This window comes from Peromyscus eremicus, chromosome 1 (genome assembly GCF_949786415.1).
Source record: "Peromyscus eremicus chromosome 1, PerEre_H2_v1, whole genome shotgun sequence".
Classification (NCBI taxonomy): Eukaryota; Metazoa; Chordata; class Mammalia; order Rodentia; family Cricetidae; genus Peromyscus; species Peromyscus eremicus.
The window spans coordinates 50910268-50931761 of record NC_081416.1 but is presented as its reverse complement, the minus strand read 5'-3'; the positions used below and the strand labels follow the sequence as shown (position 1 = coordinate 50931761).

At 42.6% G+C, this 21494-nt stretch overlaps 1 protein-coding gene across 3 annotated transcripts; it reads left to right on the top strand.

Moving 5' to 3' along the window:
• Window positions 1-14: 14 nt before the first annotated feature.
• Window positions 15-20889, top strand: Cpsf7 (cleavage and polyadenylation specific factor 7). Of its 3 annotated transcripts, none has more exons than XM_059260845.1 (10): window positions 15-128; window positions 740-848; window positions 5926-6144; window positions 6963-7066; window positions 7467-7639; window positions 10318-10732; window positions 11695-11813; window positions 13268-13436; window positions 14171-14338; window positions 18839-20889. In XM_059260845.1, exons 2-9 carry the CDS (start codon window positions 795-797, stop codon window positions 14331-14333), a joined length of 1416 nt encoding a protein of 471 aa, XP_059116828.1. In that variant the 5' UTR covers window positions 15-128; window positions 740-794; the 3' UTR covers window positions 14334-14338; window positions 18839-20889. The 3 variants fall into 3 exon arrangements, with proteins under 3 accessions (XP_059116828.1, XP_059116815.1, XP_059116822.1); XM_059260832.1 differs by having other exon boundaries at window positions 38-128; window positions 7467-7612; XM_059260839.1 differs by lacking the exons at window positions 15-128; window positions 740-848 and adding an exon at window positions 6401-6477 and having other exon boundaries at window positions 6034-6144.
• Window positions 20890-21494: the final 605 nt, after the last annotated feature.

Here is a 21494-nt window from a genome sequence, read left to right as displayed (position 1 = left end):
GTCCCAGCGTATGGCGGAAGTAGCGGTGCGTCTGACGCCGCCGGCGGGGGGGGCGGGACCTGGGGCGGAGAGCGGTTCGCGCGCTTCGGGCCTAGTCGGGACTCTCCGCGGCCGCCGCCATATTCCCGGTAACGGGGGCGCGCGGCCGGGGGCCGGCGGGGCCGGAAGGAGGGCCGGGGCTGGCGCCGCGGCGGGGAGGGGGTCGGTTGAGGTGGCGGCGGTGGCGGAAGACGGCGGGTGGAGGGAAGCGCGGGCCTCTGAGGGAGGGGCTGAGGTCCTGGAGTGGAGCTGTGGGAGGGAGCAAGGGTAGGCCTAGCCGAGGGCGAGGACCGGGCCCGGTTGGAGTGGAGGCGGCGGTAGCTTCCGGGCCCGCGGGGGGACTCCAGCTTGGGCCGCCCCCAGGGTCTGGCAGGTGCGGCGGGCTGAGCTTGCGGCTTTCGCTGCGATGGTTCTTCACAGCGCAGCCCTTGGGCCCTCTCGAGAGTCGAGGCCTGGACTTGGCGGTGGCGCCACAGGCAGCTACGGGCGCCGCCGACTCGGCGCAACTCGGGTCGGGCCCGCGGGTGATGGGCAGCGAGCCCCGCGAGCCCGGGCGGCCTGGGAGAGCTGGGGGCGGCGCGAGGCTGGGGGCGGGGCGGAGCGGGTGGGGCCAGGCTCTGGCTGCCGGGAGACCATTGCCCTCCTCCCAGCCTGGGACCCTCGTCCCTTAAAATTGTTTACCCTTTTCTGAATACCGTAGTGGCATCTTTCTTACTTTGTCCGTTCTCCGGGCTCGAGAGCGTATTTCCGGAGCCATGTCAGAAGGAGTGGACTTGATTGATATTTACGCTGATGAAGAGTTCAACCAGGTGAGAGGAATCATAAGCAGCTTTGGGTTTTCCTTCATCAGTCTACTGACAGTGGTTTCTCTCTCAGCTCAAAATAATTCCCCTTAATATCGAAGCGTTTCCCCCTAGCGGAGGCTTTGAAGACGACTGACCATTCCTCTATGTTAATTTGAACCTCCAGGCTTCAATTTTAAAGGGTTTGCTTTAAGAGCAAATAAAAAGCCAAGTGTAATAGAATAGTGAATCAGCCTGTGGAATTTGTTTCCCCAAGTCATTCCAAAGTTGGATGACTAACCGTAATTAAAAATCAAAATTACATTTGTTGCAGTATTGTGAGGATAATTTTGATACTTGTTACTTTGCTGTTCTCTCAGCTTGGGGCTCCAGGCTCCAGAATGTTAGTCCCTCCTGCTAGTCCCCTCCCAATGATGCAGACAGTACAAGAGATAACTTTGAAAGACACAGTATACTAGGTACTTTAAAGATGGGGTTCCAGCTCCACTCCAGGTGTCTTTAGTCTTTTTAAATAGCCTAAAATAGTCTTTTTAAACTGTGGTCTTGAGAAGTCTGTGGGCATTTTGGTATACGTTTTACTTATAAAACTTAAGATTTCTGGAAGGTGGAAGGGAAGTAAAGACCATTGAATAAACTAGTTTAAAGGCAAGTCAAAGGCTAGGTTGAATTTGTTTCTGTCTTTGCATTTTTATTACAATACCAGAGAATTTATACAAATGTCCCTTGAAATAGTAATCTATGCAGTTGAGTTCTGTGATCTTGAAGTCAAAGCTCAATGGAAACTTTCTATTTAAAACTTTAATTGTCTAACCTGGGTTCTTCAGCACCATTGTCCTTGAGCAAGCTGGTTCTTGTCATTGGTGTATTCCAATGGCATAAAGACCTGGGGAGAATGGGCCAGAGAAGTAGAATGCCTGGGTTGGACCCTGACTTTGATAGGAAGCAACAAAAGAGGCTCATATGCCTCGTTATTTTATTTTCAATTTTGTATATGTGTGTGGTTACATGCATGTGAGTGCAGGTGCCCAAGGAGCCCAGCAGTGTGAGGTCCCCCTGGAGCTGGTGCTACAGGTGGTTGTGAGCTGCCTGATGTGAGTGCCAGCAACCAAACTCAGCTTCTCTGGACAAACAAAGTGCTCTTAACTACGGAGCCCTCTCCAGTCTTGCTTTCCTGAGTTTTACGTGTTTGTTTGAATCAGACTTTCACCATTTGAAATTTATAGCTTTGTCATTAATTAACAAGACTTTCTTAGTTCTGTATTACTAAAAGATAGTATCCCACACACACACTCCAATTCTGAATCTGTATATTGTTGACTGCTACTGCAACTCACTTATTTTAAAGAATAGATGGCAGAATCCTTGACCGTGGGCCATATTTGATCTTTAAAAAAAAATTAATAATTGCTTAAGCAATGTGACTTGGGGGGGGGTCATAGACAAGACATAGTTCTTGTCCAATGGTCAACTGCTTTGTCAAGGTAGACATTATTAACATCGGTAATTTGTTCCTTAGTTAGCTTTTTTTTTTTTTTTTTAAGGACTTATTGGTCTAAAACCAAAATTAGTGTATGGACTACTTAGTGTGTAAACTCTTAGACATATATACCAAATAGGCAATGTTTGATAAGGGAAAATTGAAACAAGTATAGACTTTGAAAGTAGAGAAGGGGAACCCCATCCCCATAAGTTAATTTTTGGCAAAGCTGGTTTTAGTGTAATCTGGAAGCTGCTAAATGGTTTAAAGTCTAAGAGTTGTTAAAAGTTGTCTTAGATGGAAAGCAGTCAGTATAAATTGGGTTGTTGAATATCTTGAGACAGTTACTGACTTGCCCCAAGCTAGCCCTGCATATAACTTCCTCAAGAGCACTTTGCTTCCAAAGGAAAATTAGCACAATTACCACATGGAACCCTGTATTTGCTTCTGATCTCTGGCACCCTGTACTGCAAAAACCTTTTGCAGAGATGCTTTATTGATGTTGCATTGGGAGCCCTGGGACTCACACTGCTCTGCTGGACAGGGGAAACCTAAAACTGTGACTGAGAACTGCCACTCTGCTAAGTTTTCTGTTTGTTCCTTCTCATGCTGAGATGGGCTTGATAGTATGCTTGGTTCTTTATCAAGAAGGATTTGAACTACTGTCTACTGAGCACTGCCAGAGCTAGTGAGTTGTTGGGAATGTAAGTAAATCCCTGTGCTCAAAAATTGGTGCCATTCCTAGTGGCTAAAAGTAGTAGTGGTATTAGTTGGGTGTGGAGATATGCATGTATAATCCCAGTGCTCTAAAGACTGAGGCAGTATTGCTACAAATTGGAGGCCAGCTTGGCTACGATGTGAAACTGTTAGAATCCCTCCCTTGTCCCAACAACAACAAAAGTTGTAAAATAACCAAATGGATAGTAACAATGCAGAGTAATGGGCAACAGTGATGGGAAAGAGGTGTGAGAGGAGAACTGTGAAGATTGAGTGTGAGACCCCAAATTGATGTGCCCTTCTAAAAATGGAAGAAAAAGTAACCAATAGTCAAGATGATTGCACTGAGAAAAATATACCCAAGTTAGTTAATTCATTGGGTTGATACCAAGAATGGGCTAGAAGGTAGGAACATTGAGCATATTAGAGGGCAAAATCAAATTCCTAATAAGAAGTTTCATGATATAACTAGCCGTGTGTGTGTGTAACACAAAATCTTGCTGAGATACTTATTTAGTGTTGAATGCATATTTCCAATTTAAACTTCTTACAATAAAAATTTTAGCATTGCCACCTATAAAATGTGGGTATGTGTTTTTTTTTTTTTTTTTTTACTTCTTTTGTAGGATAAGTGGGTTTTTTTATTTTGGTTTTTCGAGACAGGGTTTTCTGTAACCCAGGCTGTCCTGGAACTCACTGTAGACCAGGCTGGCCTCCAACTCAGAGATCCATCTGCCTCTGCCTCCTGAAAGATAAAGTCATGTGCCACCATGCCCAGCTATTGCTAGCTTTTTTTTAAACTGGGGTTCCATGGCTCAGATAGACCATTGAAACTTGGAACATTCAAATTCATTGGATTTTCTTTCTGAAGTGGTAATCTACAGAAACAAGGTCCTCCAGGATTGAGATTTTTGAAAGAGTCCATTGATTGCCTTTAAGCTAACAGTATGAAAAGGTTTCCACTGATGTGTTTGCTCTCCAAGTTGAAATCTTCTTATTGGCTCACTTTTTTTTTTTTTTTAAATCTAGTTTTAATCCAGTTTTTTGTGATGATGTCTGTCTTACAACTTTTAGATACATCTCAGAATCACAGATACTGCATAAAAGGAATCCTAGTTTTCTGGCATTGAATATATAAAATACTGTTATTATTGTCTAAGTTTCATTTGAAAATCTTTTTTTTCCCCTTTAAAAAGCCTTCATGGGAGGTATAAAGTCTAGTTATCCTTAATATCCTTGGGGGATTGGTCTCAGAATCTTTCTCTTTAACAAAATATTCAGGTACTTAAATCTTTAAAAAAAAAAAAAAAAAAAAGTTATGAGCCTGTACTGAGGAGGCTGAGGCAAAAAGGGATCGCAAGTTTAAGATCAGTCTTAATAACTTAGCCAGACCCTGTTTCAAAATTAAAAAAAAAAATCAATGATATAGTTCAGTGGTAGAGACTTTACCTAGCATGCTCAGAACCACTTGGAGAAGGTATTTTTGCATACACAATCTTTATGCATTCCTTCTCCATGCTGTAAAAATGTCTCTAGATGATAATGATTATTTCAACTTTGCTAAGGGTTGAATACAGGCCTTGCCTTTTGTAGTTTTTTTTTTTTCATTTATTTTTTATGCATATGAGTGTTTTGCCTGCATGCATGTCTATACACCATGTATGTGCATTGCCTTCAGAGGCCAGGGAGGGCATCTGATCCCCTGGGACTGGAGTTGTGAGCTGCCAGTGAGTGCTGGGAATCAAACCCAGGTCCTCTGGAAGAGTGGCCATTGTTCTTAACATCTGAGCTATCTCTTCTGCCCCCATCTTAAAAAGCTTTTTAAAGGATGTTTTCAGCTGATATGGGAAACTGACAGATACGGAAAGCTAAGTATAATGGTTTCTGAGGATTAGAGCATTGAACAGGATGGAGTCATCAAGTCTTTTTTGGGAGGAGGGAATTTGTTTGTTTGGGATTTTGGTGATTTACTTATTTTTACATTTGTTTATATATGGCAAGTGTGTTGAGATCAGAGGACAAGACTTTTCTTCTACCATGTGGGTCCTGGTAATTGAACTCATGAGCCACTGAATCATCTCATTGGTGTTGGTGGTTTTTTCAAGATGGTCTGATGCAGCCCATGCTGCTCTCAAACTCTGTGTGAAGCCAGTTGTGAACTGCTGATGATCTGCCACAACCTCCCAAATGCTGGGACTACAGGCAAATGTGCCATTATGCCCAGTTTTAAGTCCTTTTTGTACCTCAAACTACCTGATATATGGCACATAAGTACTAGGAATTGAGCCCAGGGCCTTCTATGTGCAAGGCAAGCACTCTACTACAACTGAGCTATATCCCCAGTCCTCTACTCTTTTTTTTTTTTTTTTTTAAATGTTTCTTAGATGGTTATTAGAAAGCTGAGATTGTATTCTAAGAGCTTAAAAGTTTCCCTGGATCAGTTGTATAAACCAAAGGGTAATTCAATGTTTTGTTTGCATTTTGTTGCTTACTCACTTTCACATTCTTCCTCCCTACTTTATATTTCTAAATAAATGTACTCTTATTAAAAACAATACTAGTATATAACCTGATATTGAAAATACATTTTATTAATATATTTTAGATGTGGTCTTTGAATCTGACATCATTGATGACAGCAACACATGTATCTAATTATTTATTAGTGGTTTGTTTGCTTATTCACCATTTGCCTTTCGATCCTCACAGGAGGCTAACAGAAACTTGCACACAGGAATTCTTTCTTACTCTGTTTCCTAGAGTGGGACAGGGTGGCTTTGTGCATTGCTTTACAAAGCATTTAACTATAGGTTCTAAGTCAACTAGAATGAAGCAGAAGAAACAAACTGAAAAGTTTGAAGACTCCATTGTCAATTTCTCATCTTTTAGGACTCGGAGTTCAACAATACAGATCAGATTGACCTGTATGATGATGTGTTGACGGCTACCTCACAGCCTTCAGACGATAGAAGCAGTAGCACTGAACCACCCCCTCCTGTCCGCCAGGAGCCGTCTCCCAAACCAAACAACAAGACCCCTGCAATCTTGTATACGTATAGTGGCCTACGGAGTAGACGAGCAGCTGTCTATGTAGGCAGCTTCTCCTGGGTAAGCAAGGATAACTAAGTCTTATGGGTAGGCTGGAGGGAGAGCACTGGGAGGTGATGGCATTTTCAGAAACCACTGTTGCACTGTTTTGTGCTCTGATGGGGTTGGATTTCTTTTTCCTGGGATCAGGTTGGATTGATCTCTGAAAGAGAACTATCCTGAGGACGTACTGGTGCCGAAGAAAGCATTGATTAAGTGGGTAGTTGCCTTTTCTGCCATCTTATTACTGCCCCTGACCCTGGGGCTTTATGTCTAGCAGGGTCATCTATGGGACGAGATTTCAGAGTGAACACCTTGAACTCTTGGTGGTCATTAGATGGTCCTGTGATAATGGTGGGTGATGGGGATCAAAGACCTTGATAGCTCTAGTGTATTGGGATATGTGTTGACTATTCTGTAAAAGTTAACTGTGTGACATGTTTTTGGGTTGGTGGTGGGGGGTGCCAAATCAGGAGATGTATATACTGATGGGAAAGTTCTTGGCATGGTCAACTCTAGCCTGTCACATCTATAATTAAAGTTACTAGCAATCTGTTTGATCTGATGATCAACCAGCCCACATGTCAGTCAAAATTAAAGTAAATTTCAATCTTAAATCTCCAAACAGAGGAGCTGTGGGCTTAGATGGGTTTAGAGTTCAGGACAATGGGAAAAGCCTGCACTGATTGAAATAATGCTGGGCTTTGGGGGTTTCCTGTGGGTGGTCATGGTTGTGGCAGGCGTCCTAGATTTGGGAACAGGACTTGGGACATTTGGGTGGGTGGGTATCAGGCATGTAGTTCTTGACATTTCTCCCTTTTCCATCTTGCCGGCCCCAGTGGACTACAGACCAGCAGCTGATCCAGGTTATTCGCTCTATAGGAGTCTATGATGTGGTGGAGTTAAAATTTGCAGAGAACCGTGCAAATGGCCAGTCTAAAGGGTGAGGTCTGGATTTGGGGAGCCCCCTTTAGTTTGTGACTATTAGGGTAACAGATCTGTTATATATTTGAACTTGGATTCCAACCCTCTTCCACCCCAGCCTAGCTTACTACTTTGGTTTTGACAAACTGCTATAGTAGATTGAGGACCTAGCTAGATTGAAGTTGAACATCCGTCTGTTGAAGGGAAGAATGTTAATTTTAAATTCCAAAAAGTAAGGAAAAACAGGAAGTATATAGAGTGGCACCTTCTTACTGTTGGTGTGTGTGTGTGTGTGTGTGTGTGTGTGTGTGTGTGTGTAAATATTTAATTTAGCAAGATGCCTTTTCCTTTGTCAAATAGAATTTTTGTTCCTTTTCTAGTGTCTAAATATTTTTCTCCTTTTTACTTGGTTCCTCCAGGTATGCTGAGGTGGTGGTAGCCTCTGAAAATTCTGTCCACAAATTGCTGGAACTCTTGCCAGGAAAAGTTCTTAATGGAGAAAAAGTGGATGTGAGGCCGGCCACCCGGCAGAACTTATCACAGTTTGAGGCGCAGGCTCGGAAACGTGAGTGCGTCCGAGTCCCAAGAGGGGGTACGTGGAGACCATCTGTATGATGGGGGGAGGTTGTGGGCTTGTTGGTGTGGTGTGGGCTCAGACTGATGTGGAGTATTTGGGAGAAGGGTACTGTTGGGTATGGCTTGTTAGTATAATAAGTGGATAGGCCTAAGAGATTGTGTAATAGCACAGTCCTGGGAATCAGGTTCAGCTTGTCAGTGGGTTCTGCCTTTGACCTTTTTAACCTTTTGAACGAGTCAGTTCACTGCTTAGGACCTCTTTCCCATCGGAACTGAAAAATGATTGAAGTTCTTGTCAGCTGTCAATTCTATTTCTTCCATAAATGGACACACCATGAATTTGCTTGCTTTTTAAGTAAGACTTGGTTCTCTTGAGTTTTTAAAAAGCAGACACCCTAGAGTGTAATTAAGATAAGTGATCTCATCATGAGTATATATATGGAGTACTCTGTAAGAATCAACCAAAAGAAGTGTTAGGTAATAAAAATAAAGCATTATTTTTCCATTGTTATCTTAGAGAAAGGAAACAGTTATTGAATATGTAGTTGGTTTGGCAAGTATATCACATTGGTTTTTTAGAAAATGGAGCCTGGCAGTGGTGGTGCACGCCTTTAATCTCAGCACTTGGTAGGTAGAGGCCAGCCTGCTCTACAGAGCGAATTCCAGGACAGTCAGGGCTACACAGAGAAACCCTGTCTGGGGTGTGGGGGTATATGGGCCTGGAGAGATGCCTCACAGCAGTTAAGAGACGGGCTGCTCTTCTAGAGGACCCAGCTTCAATTCCCAGTACCCACATTGAAACCCACAACTGTCTCTAACTCCAGTTCCAAGGAATCCAGTGCCCTCTTCTGACCTTAGTGGGCCCTGCATATGTGCGGTACACAGACATACATGCAGGCAATTTACCCATACACATAATAAAATTTTAACAATTTTTTTAAAAGTGCAGCATTCTATGTTAGTTTGATGCTTTAAGTTCATCTTACACCCTTTAATCTGACTCTATTCACCAAACCACCTTCTGATACTACCTTAGTTTCCTAATGAGGCTTTCCTCCTGGGAAGAGAATGCATTGACCAGCCTACAAGTATTCCTGTCTGCTTGGCAGTAAATATTTGTTATTATCAACTAGTAAATTACTACTTTTGTTTGTGTATCAATTTCTTATGAGTTTGGTTGGCACAATTCACTCTCCTGGGGTCTGATTACTCCCTGGTAAATTATGGAAATCAGATTTCTAAACCTGAGGACCAATCTTGGCTTACCCTGACCTCACAAGGTACAGCTACCCTGTAAGGCCCTGCCTGAAATAGTCAGCCTCCTTTTCTTTCACTACTCAGGGATAGGTGGTGGCAGCAACATTTCACCACATACCTGCTGTCACTACTCTAAATACCGAGCTCTAAAACAGTAGTTCCTTGTATTAATGGGGTATGTCCTTCATGTGGAAATAGAGCCTCTTTAGTAGAAACAGTTGTCTTTGTCCTTTGTATTAACAGCTAGGTGGATGAGGTGTGAGCTCCAATTGCCCTGGCTTAAAGGCACACACTTAGCTTCCTTGACAACTCACATTTTCAAGTCCCTTCTGTTTCAGAGTCTTTGTATAATTCGACCCTCCAATGGTTTCCCTAAGATGCAGCTCTTTATAGCTGTATTGAGAGTAGTATTTCTACCTTTTCTCAGCTTTTTCCTTGTACATGTTACTTTGCTGAAAAGCATAAAGCTGATGGACTTCCTCTGCTTAAAAATGGCTGCTTCTCTGGGGACTTGTAACCAAATATACAAGTCAATATTGGAACAGTGCCTAAGAACATGGATAACAGAGGATTGCACTTACTATAAAACTTCTTCAGTTTATAACAACTTGAGAAAGGAACAGATTGTCATGTGTTTGAAACATGAAGAACAGGGCCTGTGTCAGGCTGGCAGTATCCCAGAGTAAAGAAGTCAAGATGGTTGTCAGTGTAGTTGATCCCACCATAGGCTTGCCTTGGGCATTGGCCCTGACTGTAAGTTCTAGTTTAAAAAGCATTCTTCTTCTCCATATTTGCTAAGCATCTTTCTACCTGAAAGGCTCTCAAGGCTATACTATCATATATTTCTTGGGGTCTAATTTAAGAAGGCTGAGCTAGCTCTCTCAGTGAAATTATGTAGATAGAAAATGGCTCTGTCTCCTACTTTTCCCATACTTTTTCAATTCTCTGACCAGAGTTCTATGACAAAGAGACCATTTCTAGAGTACAACATAATAAAGAAGGTCGACTTGTAGTAGCCTTAAGAGTCTCTGAAATCTGGGGCATGTAGGATTTTAAGGCAGGTAGAATCCAGCAGAACATCAGTGAGAGTGCTTCAACATCATTTTCTTATAGGTTGTTTGGAATGTGTGTATTTGAAAACAAGAAATAAGTTTAAGGGTTAAATGTATTCGAAGCACTTTAAGGACCCTAGATAAGAGCATTCTTTGACATACAGGACTTTTGAATCATGTTGCTTTTTGGGGTTGTCTTAACCAAGATACTTGGATCTTTCCACTGAGGCCAGCGGAAAGGTATCAAGTGATTTGTTTCTTCTCTCAGCTGCTTCACTTGTCTTCTTCAGCATGGTGCCCGATGACTTGTTGAGGGATGAGCTGGTCCTGTTGTTATGTCCAAAGCCTGCCTGGGCAGTAACATGAGCTCTGTTTTGCTTTGCAGGAATACCTCCACGGGCCCACTCCCGAGAGTCTAGTGATTCTGCTGATGGACGGGCAACTCCCTCTGAGAACCTTGTACCCTCTTCTGCTCGTGTGGATAAGCCCCCCAGCGTGTTGCCCTACTTTAACCGTCCTCCTTCAGCCCTTCCCCTGATGGGTCTGCCCCCACCCCCAATTCCACCCCCACCACCTCTCTCCTCAAGCTTTGGTGTCCCTCCTCCTCCTCCTGGTATCCACTACCAGCATCTCATGCCCCCGCCTCCTCGATTACCTCCTCATCTGGCTGTACCTCCCCCTGGGGCCATTCCACCAGCCCTTCACCTCAATCCAGCCTTCTTCCCCCCACCAAATGCTACAGTGGGGCCTCCACCAGATACTTACATGAAGGCCTCTACACCTTATAACCACCATGGCAGGTAAAAACTATATTTCCCTGCAGATTTGAGCCAGGATAGTAGAGTAGACAGTGTTTTTATTTATTTATTTATTTATTTGTTTGTTTTTGAGACAAGGTCTCACTATGTAGACCAGATTGACCTCTAGACAATATTTTGCTGGGCAGTGGTGGCACACACACTCCAGAGGCAAAGGCAAGCTAGCCTGGTCTACAGAGTGAGTTAAATAGACAGTGTTTTAGACATTCGTTTTACATGAATTAGCACTGAATGCTGATACTTTTCCTCTATAATCGTGTTGTGATGTTGAGTCCTGGAACATAGATTAGTATCTGTCAGGTTTGTTTTGCATGCCTATATGTGCAAGTGCACATGTGTGCAGCTGCATATGTGTTTTTGTGTACTTGAATATGGAAGCCAAAGGACAACCTTTGGTGTCATCCTCAATTTTGTTGTCCACCTTGCTTGAAACAGTGTTTCATTGGCTTAGAGCTCTCCAAGTAGATTAAATTGGCTAGCCAGTGAGCCCCAGGGATCCACCTGTCTCCACTTTCCCAGTACTGGGATTGTAAGCATACTCCACCATTCCTGGTATTTTTATGTGGGTTCTGGGCATTTGAACTCAGGTTCTCATGCTTACCAGGTACTTTACTGGCTAATTTAGTTCCCCCAACTCCCGTCAATGTTTTTTATTTAATGTTTTCTGTTTTCATCTTAACTACTTGACCCAAATCATATCTTTCATAACTCCCTTTAAGCAGCTTGATTAAACTTGGTGCCATAAATGCCTGCAGTGATTAATACTTTTGTGTCAAACCAAAATTATGAACATATGTGACATGAGTCCTGTCCTTGAAAAAAAAAAAAAGGAACGCATAAAACATTTGAGACATATCCTAGAGAAGAATTAAATAACAGTATTATAGAATATGGTGAAAGTAATAAAGGATGTGGCAGTCTGATATGGTATTATCTCTCTGCAGCCGAGATTCGGGCCCCCCACCCTCTACAGTGAGTGAAGCTGAATTTGAAGAGATAATGAAGCGAAACAGAGCAATTTCCAGCAGTGCCATTTCCAAAGCAGTGTCTGGAGCCAGTGCAGGTAATTAACTCTTACTTTGCTGCCTTTGGCTTAAATTTTCCCCTTTGTCATTTCCATTTGGAAAAGTTTGAAAAGTTAAAGTTGGAGCACTGTTAGTTGTCAGAAGATAAGCACTTCAAAAGAAGTATATGACTTGGTTTCTTGGCTTTGGGGAAGCTCCACTGATATGTCTAGGCCTGCTCTGTAGAGAACAACTCAGTGCCTACACTATGAGTAATAGACACTAGTTCCTTTTTGTATTTATTGTAGAATGTAATTGCTATCTCTGGAGATGTTTATCTCAGAAACAATCTTTAGACCTGTGTCTGTGTAGTAACTCCATACAGGTAGAATTAAAAGCTCTGGGGTTTTAGAAGTAGTGCCTCAACTAGATGGTGCTATGATAACAGATTTGTTACCCTAAGAAATCTGGGCAGAGCTAGTGGCCTGTGGGTAGCCTGTTCTAGAAAGGCAAGTTTGTTATCATCCTAAGGCATATCACACCCTTTTAGCTGACTTGCCCTGCTCTCAGCATTATCTTTCCACTTCCTATGTTTTAGACACCTATGTTATTAGTATATCTTAACATCTAATATTTGTTGAGCTCTACTGTGTGTCTGGCACTAGGCTAAACACTTTACATAGATTACTTTATTTGCCTACAAACTTACCTCATGAGTTTAACAACTAGTAATCTGTAGAGCCATTGTTCCTTAATTTATGTACCCTAGCCAGGTCCTAGCAAAGATAAAACAAACAATATTTTTATTTTTTTATTTTTTATGTATACAGAAGAGGGTGCCAGATCTCATTACAGATGGTTGTGAGCCACCATGTGGGTGCTGGGAATTGAACTCAGGACCTCTGGAAGAGCAGTTGGTGCTCTTAACCTCTGAGCCATCTCTCCAGGCCCAACAAACAATATTATTAAAACATGGTTAAACATACACAGTTCTATGGACAGAAAATTTTTAGAATTATTGGCTCAAATGTTTATTTGGCAGTTTATTTTTATTTTTTAGATGTGTGTGTGTTGCATGTGTTTATGTACATATATCACATGCATCCTTGGGACCCAGGTGCCCATTGTATTCCCTAAAACTGGAATTAATGGGTGGTTGTGAGCTGTCATGTAGGTGTTGGAACTCAAACCTGGGTTCTCTACAAGACCAACAAGTGATCTGAACAGCTAAGCATCTCTCTAGCCCTAGGACAGTTTATTTTAATCAGTGTTGTCAGGTAGCCCTTGGACAATAATCAGGATGCACTGATTATAGGGCCACTAGCCTTTGTCAGATTTCAAACTGTACTATAACTGTCACTCAGTTTTATACCTGCTGTGTCTGCCTTGTCCATTTTACCATGGCCCTTTAAAACAGCCAGTCGCTCAGAATTTGTGTCCTCCTGCATTTTCTTTTTGGTCCAGTCTGGTTACTGTCTTTTCTCATCTTTGTCCTTTCTCTCCATCCTACCAGGGGATTACAGTGACGCCATTGAGACACTACTCACAGCCATTGCAGTTATCAAACAGTCCCGAGTCGCCAATGATGAGCGTTGTCGTGTCCTCATCTCCTCTCTTAAGGACTGTCTTCATGGCATAGAGGCCAAGTCATACAGTGTGGGTGCCAGTGGAAGCTCTTCCAGGTGAGCTGATTGCTTTGGGGGCTGATGGGCCTTGAGCAATACTGTCCTGCAGGTTGGCTGGGAAAAGAAGGAAACCCAGGGTATCTGATAAGGGTCTGGATTAAAGAGGGGACCTAACATTCATATCTTTAAGGAGAAGAAATTAATGAGATGATTTCATTAATTATTGTTAATGTCTGAAACCTGTCTTCGGTAGAATCATTGGCCTCATTTAGGAAAAAAAGACTAATAAAGAACACAGACTTCCATGCTGGGGAGGTAGCTCAGTGATAAGACTTCTTGCCTAGCATTCATGAGGCCCTAGGTTCAATCTTCACCGTGGGATCAAGGAAAAGGGGGAATTGGACTAGGTGGACACATGGGGATTTTGAATCCTAGGTTTGAATTTCAGTTCTGTTGCTAACTACCTGTTTGACCATCTTGAGTATGGAAGTTAGCAACGTTCCAAGACTTAAGGGGAAAAGTCCTAGTACTTACCTACAGACCTGTTATAAAGATGAAATCATAATACTTGCAAAATTCTAAATACCCCGTCCAATACATTAGTAAGGTCTTAACAAATCTCTCAACCATTTCCCCCATAAAGATTAGGCTTCAAAGAGCTAAGATCCTCAGACAGTACCTCCATGATAGAGAACTAAGAATATTTTAAGCAAACACTGGAAGATACAAAACCCCATGTGGAAAGAATGTGGTAGGCCCTCTGACTTGAGGCTGAAGGATCTTTCTGACAGGAAAAGACATCGGTCCAGGGAGAGGTCACCCAGCCGGTCCCGGGAGAGCAGCAGGCGGCACCGAGACTTGCTTCATAATGAAGATCGGCATGATGATTATTTCCAAGAGAGGAACCGGGAGCATGAGAGACACCGGGATAGAGAACGGGACCGGCACCACTGAGAAAGGTGGGAAGAAGCCCTGTTCCTGAACAATGGATTGAGTATAAACTGGGTGTGGTGGCTTCATCCCCGTAATCTCAGCATTGGGAGGTCAAGGCAGGAGGATTGCCATGAGTTGAAGGGCAACCTAGACTACAAAGTGAGACCCTGTCTCAAAAAGAAAGATTTGTTATAGAGATGTTCCTCTCTCCCCCGAGTTCTCACTAAATGAAAACCACTGTTACTATCATTATTACATTTTAATCCCAATTTTCAAGTAAAAGGGAAAACTGGCCAAGGCAGGAGAAATTATTGCCTTAGTTTTCATGAAGCAATATTAATGACTTCAAGAGTTGATAGCCATTAAAGAGATTTTGAAAATTGGAGGTTTAGAGTAGGAAAAACCATTCTGAAAAATCCTTCATAGCGTTAGAGACCCTATGAATAATTATAATAGAAGGATATTTTTGCTTTTAGAAGGCTTTGTTAAAAGCAGGGGTGTGAGGGAATTGGAGTGGGTAATTGAAATTAGATCGATTGTCTGGCTCGGGGACTGTGTCAGCAGGATTTAGGCTCCCTGTCTCTCAGCTCTGCTTTTCTCGATTTTCATTCACAGAAACATCTCCATCTTGGACGATGAGCCTGTAACTCTTGAGTTTTCTCCCACCATTTTGCAATCCCAACTGAAAGAAAGCTGCTAAGGATTGTTTGTGGTGTAGGAAAGAGTGGGTGTTGGTTCTGTTTCTGTGGAGATATATAAAATAGACTAGAATATGGCTAGGAGAATCTGTCTGATCTGTTGTCTCCTTGATTGTTGAGAAGTAATGTAGTTGAGCAGGCTATGTAGGTCTTAACTATGATGACTGGATGATGGAAACTGGAAACCCTTACTTGTGTATCTTCATAGTTCATGGTAAACTCAAACCTTTTGAACACTGCCTAGGTACAGCTTACTAACAGACAAGAAAGCATTCCCTTGTGTTTGCCCTCTGCTTTGTTGTTGGCGTTATCTACCTTAACTTTTTCGGTTTTTTGAGACAGGGTCTCTTTTATATGGTCTTGACTTTCATGGGCTCATTATGTAGACCAGGCTAGCCTCGAACTCACAAAGATCCTCCTGTCTCTGACTCTTGAAAGCTGGGATTAAAAACAACCTGGCACTTTACTTAAACAGTTTCATAGCTGAGTGTTTTTGTCATCTTCCACAGAAAGTAAATGGAATGATAAAAATTACTAATGTTTTCAATCTACATCTTTCTCTGTCTTTTTTTTTAAGCTACCTGTTTCTTTTTCTCTTTTTAAATAATTTTTTTCATACAGTATATTCTGATCATGGTTCCCCCTCCCTCATCTCATCCCAGATCCTCCTCACCTCCCAAACAATCCAACTCGTGCCTTCTCTCTTTAGAAAACAAACAGGCAAATGCTTTCTTTGTTCTTTACTTATCTCATGGAATTCTAAAATGTAGAATAACTCGCATAAGAGCCAACAGTTTAGCTCTGAATGAGTTCTGTGTTCGTCTTTCTAGATTTTTGCAACATACTGAGTTTTGAAAGGTGCTCACATAACATACGTAGCCTGTGGAAATGCAGGTTAATGAAGATGGAGCCTACTAGTGGCTTTGGCCTTCTTTCTTGTTGGGGCTGGGCAAGGTGGGCATGGATGTCTTGGTTCTACTCTTTCCCTTCAGTAAGTAGCAGCATCACCTCTTCTGAGCTAGCACAATTGAAGACTTACTTGAAATCCAAAACAACCAGCGCTGGGTGTTGTGATCAAACTTGTGATGCTGGTACTCAGGAAGCCTAGATAGAAGAACCACAAGTTCAAGGGCAGCCAGGGCTACGTAGCAGGACCTAGTGGGAGGGCGTGGGGGTAGCCATCTCCTCCCATTATGTAGTATGTGTTCTTTGGAAATGGATAGAATAAGAGTGACCTGGGAGAGCCGGAGTGACACATGCGTTTAATCCCAGCCCTCAGGAGGCAGCGGCAGGAAGATCGCTTCAGTTATGGAGGCCAGTCTGGTCCACAGAGTGAGTTCCAGGACAGCCAGAGCGACACAGAGAAACTCTTGTCTTGAAAAATTAAAACAAAGTGATCAGGAAGGGAGCTGTTAATTGGTCTGTACAAAGCAGCAGTTGTAGTCTTAATCCATATTCAGTGTACTTAATAGACTATATGACTGTATATGAACATTCCTGCTGCCTTTGCTCCTTTAACAACCTTTTGACAGTGAAATTGCCAGCAAGATTTATTGATCTACCTGAAAGTCCTCTTTTGGTAGTTATAGAAAACCATTTATTTGACTGGCACAGGCCTGTGATGAAGTGAGGAAAGCTCACTCTTGGGTAAGTTTTCCACGTCACTTCTTTTCCTGTTCCCCTAACATATATGTACAAGTGAATCAGACACTTTAAAAAGAGAAAAAAATCTGTAATTTTCATGGTAGTCTGAATTCTATCTTCATTTACTAAATTGTAGCTTAGAAGGGTTTCATGTTGGGGAAGTGATGTACAGGTCTCTCTGTAAAGAACTTAATCCTCCATGCTATTTGAACAGCATTTATAGCATCTTTTCTTAAAAAGATAGTTGTGTTTCTATGCTGTGAACATGTGTTCCTTGATCAGGAAAGGTATGTTTTGTGCAGAGGCATCAATGGAACAGCAACATCCTCTTCTGTTCCTCAGGAGAGGGCCCTAGCTCTGGGGCTTGAGGCTGATGGGCCAACTAAAGTGATGGATCTTTGACTTCTGTCTGCATTCAGATACTACTGCCAGCACCAGTTCCCTTGATGAACCAGTTACCCTCTGCGTCTCATTCTGTAAGGACACTTCACAAAAAATGTCTTTCTTTAGGACATGGATGTGTATGCTTTGGAGTTTGAGGGTGTTCTAGGTAGTCTGTGTCTTCAATTCTCTATAATTATTGTCCATTATTTTTAGGGTGTTTCTTACTTGAAATAGAATCGTTCTCACTTCATCCATATCCTCCTGATCCATTGAAAACTGGGCTTTCTGTTCAAGTTTGAACAGAAATTGGCTTAAAGATTCAGCCAGTTCTGATGGTACATGTCTGTAATCCCAGCACTTGGAGGACTAAGGTAGGAGGATCATAATTTCAAAGCAACCTAAGCTACACAGCAGGACCCTGTCTGGAGAAAACAACATTCAGGAGCCTGAATTTTAGGAAACGAGGGCACCAAGAGCTTTAGTTTTTCTTTATAGAAAAAAGGACAAATACTTGCACATATGTTTAGAGATGTCAGCAAGAAGAAGATGATACAGATTCTGAGCAGCAGGCTAAGATAGTGCCAGCCCAGGGTTAGAAGGATGAGGCAGCATGCAGATGTCTTTTGTGTGTATATGTCTTTTTGGCTGGCTCTTACAAGATTTGTAAGGCTTTTTTACAAAGTTACTTATATAAAGGGTAAGCATTCATGTATGGCTACAGTTCTAGGTTCAATTTAGTAAATTGAATTTACTAAATTTATTGAATTTAATTCTCCCCTTTCCTTCTGACTGTTGCTTCTGTTTTTATCATCCAGTGACCATACTACCATCTGCATGTTTCGGGTTTGCTAGGGAATCTTAAGATTAGCAATGTGGCAAGTGGCCTAGCAGACTCTTCTATTGGGTGTAAAGGTTCTGAACAGGCTGTCAGATATTTTTGGTGATGACTTCTACTGTTTTCTTCTTCCATCTCTGCGTTAGTTCTGGCTTGGCCAAGTCATTCCTAGTTAATGTTCCTGTACTTTTGGGTCCTCATCACAACTGTTATCTGGGAAAAGTCTTAAAATCACTTGCATTTTATTCAGTACAGCCTGAAAAGGCTCTGTTGCTGTGTATCTGTGTGCACACACGCATAAGCATAATGTTTGGAATCTGTATTTTGGTTTGGTTTGTGGCTTTTGGTTGGGATGTATGAGCGTGTATGCTTTTTGGTTTTGAAGTCTGTTCTAACCAGGGCTGCTTTAAAAGAAAACAGATAATTGAGGAGTTTGCTATGGGAGTGTGCTTCCTGCTGGTACCTCTGGGGTGTTTTGGGAATTGGTGGATTTGGTTGTATGTACACTTTTTTTCTTACTATTATTTCTCTCTTTTCTTTTTCTTTTCTCTCTTTTTTTTCTTCCCCTTAAGGTAAGCTATGACTTGCTGATAGTGGACTTTCTGAAGCTGTGTTTCCTTGCAGCAACTTTTCTTGAAATGTTAATTCCCAGCCTTTCCCTATTAAAATATTCTCAGACTGCTTTCAGAGGCTTCATTCTATTGTCTGTTTTCCTCTTAACCTTAAAGATGTCACCATTTCGGTTAGTCTTAATCTCTATTCATTGTGTTCTCTCCACCCATTTCCTCACATTACTCGATGCCAGACAGTCCACTTTATTGTTCTTTACTAAGCTTGCATTCTCTTCCTACATTCTGACTTAGGTTGTGATTTCAGGAAATGCCAGTGTGTCTCATATAAGCCCTTACTGATAAGAGAGTGGCCTCTAACTGGTGTTTTCTTCTCTTCTGGTGCTTTCATTGCAGGAGTCTGGGTGGAAGCAAATTGTTTTTAATGGACTTGCATCTCCTCACCTTGATCAGGACTAAAGGACGGAGGCCGCTCCACCCCTTCCCCCTCTTCCAAACCCCTAACTTCCTCCAGGCAATACCCTCTGCCCTACAGGATTGAAGATGGCTCGGCAGCCCTCCCAATCCCACACCACCTGTTTGCCGGGGGGGAAGAACCTAAAGACTTGATGGGGTAGAGAATGGGGGCAGACAGGAGGACAGCAACATGTCCAGCCCCTAGTCTCCATAGAGAATGGTGCTTTGTCCAAGGAAACCTGAGTTTCTGATTCCCCAGGAGCAGTCAATGGTGAGGTTACTGAGAAAACTTCCTTCCCAGAGAAAATGGATCCTCTTTGTGGGATCTTAGGAGAGTGACTGGGTGTGCCAAAAATGCCCAGGGTTCTGCCCTCGGTACTAGATTTGGTGGGGGCAAGAGGGTCCAAACCCTGCTAACATACCACTTCTTTGTTCAACTCCTTTACCTTCCTAGCCCTTTGAGGAGGGACCATGAGAACAGAAACTACCTTGTGACAAGCTGCTGTTCTGGGTTTTCTCTTCTCACGTATTGACGGTTTATTTCCCTGGCCTTCTAGAGGGCTGACTCCTTTTGACTCCTTGCTATCTAACTCCTCAGTGGACTTGCCCCTCAGAAGCAAAACCCAGGAGGTTCCTTTCTCCTGGAGGCCTAGCCAAGCCAGTTACCACCATTTGCTGCTTCAGGCTCGGTTGTCTGTTGCAATAACCAGCTCTTAGATGTTCCCTCTCCCTGAGGCTTTCCATTTAACATGGAATCTTTCCCCCAAGAAGGCTGCTTCCTTGTTTTAGAGGAAGGTATTGCCTTTGGGACATAGGGATGTCATGGGACCTCAGTAATGAGGACCCCTAGTTAATTAAGTACCAGGAGTGTGGGGAAGGAAGCAATTTGAGCAGGATGTGGCCTACTTGCATGGGCTCTTCTTTTTCAGGTTTGATGTAAGCATGGGCTTGCATCCCCACGGTACATACTTTGACTTATTGTGGGATAACTCAGCACTAGTAGGCAGATAAAGTCACAAATGTGGTGTTTTGTTGGTTTTTTTTTATCCTTTGACTATAATACTTCCCCTCACTTGGCCTGGAGGTGCTTCCTGCCTTTAACAAAGAGCAGAGAAGAAATGGAGCCTGACTTAAGTGAACTCAGCTCAGAGTTCTAAGGGCCAGCACACTCATGGCTGTTTTCTGCACAGGCAAATGGAATTGCTTTCCTCAGCATCCAGATTGTGATAGGTTGCTCCTGCAGGAGGCAGGCAGCCACAGTCCTGGAGTACCATAGGGTGATGTTCCTTCTGCATGCATCTGCAGGGTCTATGACATCTAATGTGAAAAGAGACGTGGCATGTGAGATGAGACTTGGTGTGTGAGGCATAGGGTCATTGGAGACCCATCAGACTCAGGAGAGAGACTGAATTGGATCCTTCCTCTCTTCCCAGCACACTTCTAATAGACCCCTTCAATCACTGAGGGAGCATCCCCAGGGTTGGAGAGGCACATTCCCTTGGGACAGAGGCTACAAGTTGTAGCTTATCTTCCTGTCCTCCAAGCCAATCCCTATTCCACTTCATAACATGACACCCTGCCCAATTGGCCAAGTGTTAAGTGATGTGCTTATTCTTGAAAGCAACTTGGGGTGTCTTTTTAAAATGTAGAGAAAACCAAGTAAAGTGACAGTTAAGGAAAAACAATATATAGAATATCAGAAAAGCTGTTTACCCGGAGAATTATTTTCTCCCCATTTTTGTTTTATTTTTACTCAATGACAGAATTTTTAGTTTTATCCCTCATAGCAAAAGGAGAAAAAAAAAGAATCCCAGCCCTCAAAAGGTCAAGGCCCCATCCCCCTGTTGTCGGTGATTTGTTTGTCTTTCTGATAGGTTGAAAATTGTGTAATAAACTTGATGACGATGTCAATCTTTTATACTGCATTGTATTTTTTTCCTTTTGTAACAAAATATTTTTAAATAATAAATGGGGTGTGAGCTGTTTACGGATTCTGCATTGAATAGATTTGTTGAGGTGTCTGGGGCATGGGTGTGGACTGATGCAGATACTGTGTGCTGTAGGGAAACTTCAGGTTCTTAACTAACTTGGTGATGGGCAGTCATTTCTCCACAGTTGTAGCTGACATGGTGAGCCCCTAGACATAAAATTTGAACCTTTACTTGTGCCTCTCATGGTTTGTCCTTTCCCTGAGTTAAAGAGAGCTTCCAAGTCATCCTGACCACTCATGTTCTCCAGTCTTACTTGCAGATTGTGTTTCCTATCCTGTGGAGTGCTGGTGGTATCCAGTTTGAAATGAACACCTGGGTGCTAGTACTTAGGACCTCCATCTACTTAACCATAGGCAAGCAATATATCCTCAGTCCCTCATCAAAACGAGAATAATTGCTGTTCTGCCTTCGTATTAAAGATGCGTTAGGAATTACATAATGAATGTGTTTTGTGAACAGAGTTACCATCTAAATATGAGAAGTAGAAACTAGAAAGCTTAGAAGTACTGAGGGATTTGCAGAAGAGCTCTCCTTTTAAAGCGGTACAGATAGAGGCCCACTGGCAAAGTAGTCCTATCTTAACAGTTGACTGTTTGGACAAATAT